At 46.3% G+C, this 10,445-nt stretch overlaps 1 protein-coding gene across 1 annotated transcript; it reads right to left on the bottom strand.

Annotated features, from left to right (window-relative positions):
• Positions 1–7,979: 7,979 nt before the first annotated feature.
• On the bottom strand, positions 7,980–9,917 carry LOC143803901 (neurexophilin-2-like). Its single transcript, XM_077281660.1, has 2 exons — positions 9,906–9,917; positions 7,980–8,588 (listed from the first exon to the last, which is right to left on the bottom strand). The coding sequence occupies exons 1-2, from the start codon at positions 9,915–9,917 to the stop codon at positions 7,980–7,982; spliced, it is 621 nt and encodes a 206-aa protein (XP_077137775.1).
• Positions 9,918–10,445: the final 528 nt, after the last annotated feature.

Below are 10,445 nucleotides of genomic sequence, written 5' to 3'. Positions count from 1 at the left end.
GATAAAAGTTAGCAAAGCCCAAAAATTTCTGAAGACTCTTAAGAGAAGAGGGTTGCGTCCAATCACCAATAGCCTGAACCTTGACAGGATCCATCTCGATGGAAGAGGGGGAAAAAATGTATCCCAAGAAGGAAATCTTCTGAACCCCAAAAACACACTTAGAACCCTTCACACACAAGGAATTAGACCGCAAAACCTGAAAAACCCTCCTGACCTGCTGGACATGAGAGTCCCAGTCATCCGAAAAAATCAGAATATCATCCAGATACACAATCATAAATTTATCCAAATAATCGCGGAAAATGTCATGCATAAAGGACTGGAAGACTGAAGGGGCATTTGAAAGACCAAAAGGCATCACCAAATACTCAAAATGGCCCTCGGGCGTATTAAATGCGGTTTTCCACTCATCCCCCTGCTTGATTCGCACCAAATTATACGCCCCACGGAGATCAATCTTAGAGAACCACTTGGCCCCCTTTATACGAGCAAACAAATCAGTAAGCAGTGGTAACGGATATTGATATTTAACAGTGATTTTATTCAAAAGTCGATAATCAATACACGGCCTCAAAGAGCCGTCTTTCTTAGACACAAAGAAAAAACCGGCTCCTAAGGGAGATGACGAAGGACGAATATGTCCCTTTTCCAAGGACTCCTTTATATATTCTCGCATAGCAGCGTGTTCAGGCACAGACAGATTAAATAAACGACCCTTAGGGTATTTACTACCCGGGATCAAGTCTATGGCACAATCGCACTCCCGGTGCGGAGGTAGTGAACCAACCTTGGGTTCTTCAAAAACGTCACGAAAGTCAGACAAGAATTCAGGAATCTCAGAGGGAATAGATGATGAAATGGAAACCAAAGGTACGTCCCCATGAGTTCCTTTACATCCCCAGCTTAACACAGACATAGCTCTCCAGTCGAGGACTGGGTTATGAGATTGCAGCCATGGCAATCCCAGCACCAAAACATCATGTAGATTATACAGCACCAGAAAGCGAATAACCTCCTGGTGATCCGGATTAACACGCATAGTCACTTGTGTCCAGTATTGTGGTTTATTACTAGCCAATGGGGTGGAGTCAATCCCTTTCAGAGGTATCGGAGCCTCCAATGGCTCCAAATCATACCCACAGCGTTTGGCAAAGGACCAATCCATAAGACTCAAAGCAGCGCCAGAGTCGACATAGGCGTCCGCGGTCATAGATGACAAAGAACAAATCAGGGTCACAGATAGAATAAACTTAGACTGTAAAGTGCTAATTGAAACAGACTTGTCAGGCTTCTTAGTACGCTTAAAGCATGCTGATATAACATGAGTTGAATCACCACAATAGAAGCACAACCCATTTTTTCGTCTAAAATTCTGCCGCTCGCTTCTGGACAGAATTCTATCACATTGCATATTTTCTGGCGTTTTCTCAGTAGACACCGCCAAATGGTGCACAGGTTTGCGCTCCCGCAGACGCCTATCGATCTGAATAGCCATCGTCATGGACTCATTCAGACTCGCAGGCACAGGGAACCCCACCATAACATCCTTAATGGCATCAGAGAGACCTTCTCTGAAAATCGCCGCCAGGGCGCACTCATTCCACTGAGTAAGCACAGACCATTTGCGGAATTTTTGGCAGTATATTTCAGCTTCATCTTGCCCCTGAGACAAGGACATCAAGGCCTTTTCCGCCTGAAGCTCTAAATGAGGTTCCTCATAAAGCAACCCCAAGGCCAGAAAAAACGCATCCACATTGAGCAACGCAGGATCCCCTGGTGCCAATGCAAAAGCCCAGTCTTGAGGGTCGCCCCGGAGCAAGGAAATTACAATCCTGACCTGCTGTGCAGGGTCTCCGGCAGAGCGAGACTTCAGGGACAAAAACAATTTGCAATTATTTTTAAAATTTTGAAAGTGAGATCTATTCCCCGAGAAGAATTCAGGCAAAGGAATTCTAGGCTCAGACATAGGTGCATGAACAACAAAATCTTGCAAATTTTGTACCTTTGTGGCGAGATTATTCAAACCTGTAGCTACACTCTGAAGATCCATTTGAAACAGGTGAACACAGAGCCATTCAAGGATTAGAAGGAGAGGAAGGCTGCAGTATAGGCAGACTAGCAAGTGATTCAATTAAGAGCACACTCAGAACTAGAGGGGGAAAAAAAAAAAAAAAAAAATTGTAGCAGACTTCTTTTTTCTCTCCTTTCTCAGCCAGTAATTTAACCCTTTTTTGGTCCGGTCAAACTGTCATGATTCTCAATGGCGAGAGAACATAGCCCAGCATATATGAGAACTAGCTCTTGGAAGATGGAAACTATACTGACCATGAACTAAACCTGCCGCACAACTAGAAGTGGCCGGGTAGCATGCCTACGTTTTTTTATCCCTAGATGCCCAGCGCCAGCCGGAGAACTACCTAATCCTAGCAGAGGAAAAGACAGTCCTGGCTCACCTCTAGAGAAATTTTCCCAAAAGGCAGACAGAGGCCCCCACATATATTGGCGGTGATTTAAGATGAAATGACAAACGTAGTATGAAAATAGGTTTAGCAAAATCGAGGTCCGCTTACTAGATAGCATGAAGACAGAAAGGGCACTTTCATGGTCAGCAGAAAACCCTATCAAAACACCATCCAGAAATTACTTTAAGACTCTAGAATTAACTCATAACACCAGAGTGGCAATTTCCGCTCACAAGAGCTTTCCAGACACAGTAATGAAACAGCAGCTGTGAACAGGAACAAAATGCAAAAACACACAAGGACAAAAGTCCAACTTAGCTGGGAGTTGTCTAGTAGCAGGAACATGCACAGAAAGGCTACTGATTACATTGTTGACCGGCATGAAACTGAACGAGGAGCAAGGTTATATAGCGACTCCCACATCCTGATAGGAGCAGGTGAACAGAGGGGATGATGCACACAAGTTAAATTCCACAAGTGGCCACAGGGGGAGCCCAGAATCCAATTTCACAACAGTACCCCCCCCCCTCAAGGAGGGGGCACCGAACCCTCACCAGAACCACCAGGGCGATCAGGATGAGCCCTATGAAAGGCACGGACAAGATCGGAGGCATGAACATCAGAGACAGTGACCCAAGAATTATCCTCCTGACCGTATCCCTTCCATTTGACCAGATACTGGAGTCTCCGTCTGGAAACACGAGAGTCCAAGATCTTTTCCACAACGTACTCCAACTCACCCTCAACCAACACCGGAGCAGGAGGCTCAACGGAAGGCACAGCTGGTACCTCATACCTGCGCAACAATGACCGATGAAAAACATTATGAATCGAAAAGGATGCAGGGAGGTCCAAACGGAAGGACACAGGGTTAAGAATCTCCAATATCTTGTACGGGCCGATGAACCGAGGCTTAAACTTAGGAGAAGAAACCCTCATAGGGACAAAACGAGAAGACAACCACACCAAGTCCCCAACACAAAGCCGAGGACCAACACGACGACGGCGGTTGGCAAAAAGCTGAGTCTTCTCCTGGGACAACTTCAAATTGTCCACCACCTGCCCCCAAATCTGATGCAACCTCTCCACCACAGCATCCACTCCAGGACAATCCGAAGATTCCACTTGACCGGAGGAAAATCGAGGATGAAACCCCGAATTACAGAAAAACGGGGACACCAAGGTGGCAGAGCTGGCCCGATTATTGAGGGCGAACTCCGCCAAAGGCAAAAAAGCAACCCAATCATCCTGATCCGCAGACACAAAACACCTCAAATATGTCTCCAAGGTCTGATTAGTCCGCTCGGTCTGGCCATTAGTCTGAGGATGGAAAGCAGACGAAAAAGACAAATCTATGCCCATCCTAGCACAGAATGCCCGCCAAAATCTAGACACGAATTGGGTCCCTCTGTCAGAAATGATATTCTCCGGAATACCATGCAAACGAACAACATTTTGAAAAAACAGAGGAACCAACTCGGAAGAAGAAGGCAACTTAGGCAAGGGAACCAGATGGACCATCTTAGAGAAACGGTCACACACCACCCAGATGACAGACATCTTCTGAGAAACAGGCAGATCCGAAATAAAATCCATCGAGATGTGCATCCAAGGCCTCTTCGGGATAGGCAAGGGTAACAACAATCCACTAGCCCGAGAACAACAAGGCTTGGCCCGAGCACAAACGTCACAAGACTGCACAAAGCCTCGCACATCTCGTGACAGGGAAGGCCACCAGAAGGACCTTGCCACCAAATCCCTGGTACCAAAGATTCCAGGATGACCTGCCAACGCAGAAGAATGAACCTCAGAGATGACTCTACTGGTCCAATCATCAGGAACAAACAGTCTACCAGGTGGGCAACGATCAGGTCTATCCGCCTGAAACTCCTGCAAGGCCCGCCGCAGGTCTGGAGAAACGGCAGACAATATCACTCCATCTTTAAGGATACCTGTGGGCTCAGAATTACCAGGGGAGTCAGGCTCAAAACTCCTAGAAAGGGCATCCGCCTTAACATTCTTAGAACCCGGTAGGTAAGACACCACAAAATTAAACCGAGAGAAAAACAACGACCAGCGCGCTTGTCTAGGATTCAGGCGCCTGGCAGACTCAAGGTAAATTAAATTTTTGTGGTCAGTCAATACCACCACCTGATGTCTGGCCCCCTCAAGCCAGTGACGCCACTCCTCAAAAGCCCACTTCATGGCCAAAAGCTCCCGATTCCCAATATCATAATTCCGCTCGGCGGGCGAAAATTTACGGGAAAAAAAAGCACAAGGTCTCATCACGGAGCAGTCGGAACTTCTCTGCGACAACACCGCCCCAGCTCCGATTTCAGAAGCGTCGACCTCAACCTGAAAAGGAAGAGCAACATCAGGCTGACGCAACACTGGGGCGGAAGAAAAGCGGCGCTTGAGCTCCCGAAAGGCCTCCACAGCATCAGGGGACCAATCAGCAACATCAGCACCCTTCTTAGTCAAATCAGTCAATGGTTTTACAACATCAGAAAAACCAGCAATAAATCGACGATAAAAGTTAGCAAAGCCCAAAAATTTCTGAAGACTCTTAAGAGAAGAGGGTTGCGTCCAATCACCAATAGCCTGAACCTTGACAGGATCCATCTCGATGGAAGAGGGGGAAAAAATGTATCCCAAGAAGGAAATCTTCTGAACCCCAAAAACACACTTAGAACCCTTCACACACAAGGAATTAGACCGCAAAACCTGAAAAACCCTCCTGACCTGCTGGACATGAGAGTCCCAGTCATCCGAAAAAATCAGAATATCATCCAGATACACAATCATAAATTTATCCAAATAATCGCGGAAAATGTCATGCATAAAGGACTGGAAGACTGAAGGGGCATTTGAAAGACCAAAAGGCATCACCAAATACTCAAAATGGCCCTCGGGCGTATTAAATGCGGTTTTCCACTCATCCCCCTGCTTGATTCGCACCAAATTATACGCCCCACGGAGATCAATCTTAGAGAACCACTTGGCCCCCTTTATACGAGCAAACAAATCAGTAAGCAGTGGTAACGGATATTGATATTTAACAGTGATTTTATTCAAAAGTCGATAATCAATACACGGCCTCAAAGAGCCGTCTTTCTTAGACACAAAGAAAAAACCGGCTCCTAAGGGAGATGACGAAGGACGAATATGTCCCTTTTCCAAGGACTCCTTTATATATTCTCGCATAGCAGCGTGTTCAGGCACAGACAGATTAAATAAACGACCCTTAGGGTATTTACTACCCGGGATCAAGTCTATGGCACAATCGCACTCCCGGTGCGGAGGTAGTGAACCAACCTTGGGTTCTTCAAAAACGTCACGAAAGTCAGACAAGAATTCAGGAATCTCAGAGGGAATAGATGATGAAATGGAAACCAAAGGTACGTCCCCATGAGTTCCTTTACATCCCCAGCTTAACACAGACATAGCTCTCCAGTCGAGGACTGGGTTATGAGATTGCAGCCATGGCAATCCCAGCACCAAAACATCATGTAGATTATACAGCACCAGAAAGCGAATAACCTCCTGGTGATCCGGATTAACACGCATAGTCACTTGTGTCCAGTATTGTGGTTTATTACTAGCCAATGGGGTGGAGTCAATCCCTTTCAGAGGTATCGGAGCCTCCAATGGCTCCAAATCATACCCACAGCGTTTGGCAAAGGACCAATCCATAAGACTCAAAGCAGCGCCAGAGTCGACATAGGCGTCCGCGGTAATAGATGACAAAGAACAAATCAGGGTCACAGATAGAATAAACTTAGACTGTAAAGTGCTAATTGAAACAGACTTGTCAGGCTTCTTAGTACGCTTAAAGCATGCTGATATAACATGAGTTGAATCACCACAATAGAAGCACAACCCATTTTTTCGTCTAAAATTCTGCCGCTCGCTTCTGGACAGAATTCTATCACATTGCATATTTTCTGGCGTTTTCTCAGTAGACACCGCCAAATGGTGCACAGGTTTGCGCTCCCGCAGACGCCTATCGATCTGAATAGCCATCGTCATGGACTCATTCAGACTCGCAGGCACAGGGAACCCCACCATAACATCCTTAATGGCATCAGAGAGACCTTCTCTGAAAATCGCCGCCAGGGCGCACTCATTCCACTGAGTAAGCACAGACCATTTGCGGAATTTTTGGCAGTATATTTCAGCTTCATCTTGCCCCTGAGACAAGGACATCAAGGCCTTTTCCGCCTGAAGCTCTAAATGAGGTTCCTCATAAAGCAACCCCAAGGCCAGAAAAAACGCATCCACATTGAGCAACGCAGGATCCCCTGGTGCCAATGCAAAAGCCCAGTCTTGAGGGTCGCCCCGGAGCAAGGAAATTACAATCCTGACCTGCTGTGCAGGGTCTCCGGCAGAGCGAGACTTCAGGGACAAAAACAATTTGCAATTATTTTTAAAATTTTGAAAGTGAGATCTATTCCCCGAGAAGAATTCAGGCAAAGGAATTCTAGGCTCAGACATAGGTGCATGAACAACAAAATCTTGCAAATTTTGTACCTTTGTGGCGAGATTATTCAAACCTGTAGCTACACTCTGAAGATCCATTTGAAACAGGTGAACACAGAGCCATTCAAGGATTAGAAGGAGAGGAAGAGAGGAAGGCTGCAGTATAGGCAGACTAGCAAGTGATTCAATTAAGAGCACACTCAGAACTAGAGGGGGAAAAAAAAAAAAAAAAATTGTAGCAGACTTCTTTTTTCTCTCCTTTCTCAGCCAGTAATTTAACCCTTTTTTGGTCCGGTCAAACTGTCATGATTCTCAATGGCGAGAGAACATAGCCCAGCATATATGAGAACTAGCTCTTGGAAGATGGAAACTATACTGACCATGAACTAAACCTGCCGCACAACTAGAAGTGGCCGGGTAGCATGCCTACGTTTTTTTATCCCTAGATGCCCAGCGCCAGCCGGAGAACTACCTAATCCTAGCAGAGGAAAAGACAGTCCTGGCTCACCTCTAGAGAAATTTTCCCAAAAGGCAGACAGAGGCCCCCACATATATTGGCGGTGATTTAAGATGAAATGACAAACGTAGTATGAAAATAGGTTTAGCAAAATCGAGGTCCGCTTACTAGATAGCATGAAGACAGAAAGGGCACTTTCATGGTCAGCAGAAAACCCTATCAAAACACCATCCAGAAATTACTTTAAGACTCTAGAATTAACTCATAACACCAGAGTGGCAATTTCCGCTCACAAGAGCTTTCCAGACACAGTAACGAAACAGCAGCTGTGAACAGGAACAAAATGCAAAAACACACAAGGACAAAAGTCCAACTTAGCTGGGAGTTGTCTAGTAGCAGGAACATGCACAGAAAGGCTACTGATTACATTGTTGACCGGCATGAAACTGAACGAGGAGCAAGGTTATATAGCGACTCCCACATCCTGATAGGAGCAGGTGAACAGAGGGGATGATGCACACAAGTTAAATTCCACAAGTGGCCACAGGGGGAGCCCAGAATCCAATTTCACAACACACGGGTCACCCGGAGGACAAATATGGCGTCTCACTGTGGTAATTGTAATCGGGGCAAACTTTCTGTACACGTTTATAGTCTATGCTGAAAAAAGCGATATAAATGCAAATGACCTTGAAGGGCTTTGAGCACAGCCAGGAGACGTGGCTCTGGGTTTGTTCTTGGTAACAGATCTTAGAGGGGTCAAAGTTGCACAAAGCAGTTTTCTTTGCCCGGTCCGTTTTCTCGTACTCAATCCTACAGTTAAAGGACTTGGAATCCTTGTTCTCCAGAGTCGACTGAGCAGAAGTTTCGAACTCCACCACCTTGGAAGGAGGAACGAGACTCACCGAAACATTCTCAAGTCTCGTCGAGTTATGGCGAAAATAAACGCTGAACGTTCCATTTCCGTGATCCACGATTTTCCCCGTGATGAGAAGGTTCAACTTGACAGTTTTAATATTCAAATGAAAATCTCCCCAGCCAAACATCTTCTTGAATTTGCCTGTTTTTACAATGGACCGACTTTTAGTTCGTACCAAAGACTCTTGAGTGTGAGTAACATTGGACAGCCAGTTCCAGAAGTGTTCTGTGGTGTCGAAATAAGAAAGCTGGGCTTGTCTTTGAAGTGCTGACTAGTGTTGAGCGATACCGTCCGATACTTGAAAGTATCGGTATCGGAAAGTATCGGCCGATACCGGCAAAATATCGGATCCAATCCGATACCGATACCCGATACCAATACAAGTCAATGGGACTCAGGTATCGGACGGTATTCCTGATGGTTCCCAGGGTCTGAAGGAGAGGAAACTCTCCTTCAGGCCCTGGGAACCATATAAATGTGTAAAATAAAGAATTAAAATAAAAAATATCGCTATACTCACCTGTCCGACGCAGCCGGGACCTCGGCGATTGTAAGCGGCAGCGTTGTTTCTTTAAAATTCGCGCTTTTACTTGCTTACGTGAATTCCCGGCTTCTGATTGGTCAGGGCGGCCATGTTGCCGGGACTCGGACCAATCACAGCAAGCCGTGACGAAATTACGTCACGGCTTGCTGTGATTGGTCCGCGTCCCGGCAATATGGCGCCGTGACCAATCACAAGCCGTGACGTCACGGGAGGCTGGACACGCGCGCTTTTCAAAATAAGCGCGTGTCCAGCCTCCCGTGACGTCACGGCTTGTGATTGGTTAATGGCGGCCATGTTCCTGGGACGCGGACCAATCACAGCAAGCCGTGACGTAATTTCGTCACGGCTTGCTGTGATTGGTCCGCATCCCGGCAATATGGCGCCGTGACCAATCACAAGCCGTGACGTCACGGGAGGCTGGACACGCGCGCTTTTCAAAATAAGCGCGTGTCCAGCCTCCCGTGACGTCACGGCTTGTGATTGGTTAATGGCGGCCATGTTGCCGGGACGCGGACCAATCACAGCAAGCCGTGACGTAATTTCGTCACGGCTTGCTGTGATTGGTCCGAGTCCCGGCAACATGGCCGCCCTGACCAATCAGAAGCCGGGAATTCACGTAAGCAAGTAAAAGCGCGAATTTTAAAGAAACAACGCTGCCGCTTACAATCGCCGAGGTCCCGGCTGCGTCGGACAGGTGAGTATAGCGATTTTTTTTATTTTAATTCTTTCTTTTACACCTTTTTACATTAATGTTGTTTCGATACCGATATCCGATATTACAAAAATATCGGATCTCGGTATCGGAAATTCCGATACAGCAAGTATCGGCCGATACCCGATACTTGCAGCATCGGAATGCTCAACACTAGTGCTGACTGCTTGACAAAGAGACAGAGAGGGCTGTGGAGCCAGGAGTGGGCAACGTTGCTCAACAAGTTCTCAGAGGTGTCCTTGTCGTCCCACTTTAGTGCGTTTGTGGTGCGGGGAATTTCCTTATCACATAAAATCTGTTGCAAAAAAAGAAAACAATTTTAAATTAATTACAGGAAATTTCATCAACAACAAGAACTTCTTGATGTAGTGCCTGCTTATGTTATACCAGCTCTACATACACATATATATATTTATTTTGCAGGAAAAAAAAGTTGTGTGACTTTAGAAATCACAAGACTGATAGAACTTATACCAGATGAACAGTGGCATGTAAAAGTTTAGCGACCCCTCGTCAAATAGCCGGATTACTTACGGTAATGCTCTTTTAATGAGTCCATGACAGCACCCACTGGAGAGATAGGGATCCGCCCCAAGGAACAGGAAACCTACAGAGACATAAAAGGGGGCGGTCCCCCTCTCCTCCTCAGTTTAATTTCAGAGTACCCGGAGGACCGTCAGTGTTAGTCAATCATCACAATGTATCATCAGAATATAAACTTCATAGAAGTAATTACATTGGCTTTTATTAGGGAGGGATGTGACTGGGTGCTGTCATGGACTCATTAAAAGAGCATTACCGTAAGTAATCCGGCTATTTACCCTTCGCCATGACAGCACCCACTGGAGAGATTTCCAGAGACCAACACCTAG

This window comes from Ranitomeya variabilis, chromosome 2 (assembly GCF_051348905.1).
Source record: "Ranitomeya variabilis isolate aRanVar5 chromosome 2, aRanVar5.hap1, whole genome shotgun sequence".
NCBI lineage: Eukaryota > Metazoa > Chordata > Amphibia > Anura > Dendrobatidae > Ranitomeya > Ranitomeya variabilis.
Note: the sequence above shows the minus strand (reverse complement) of the source record. Positions and strands in the feature narration are given on the sequence as shown.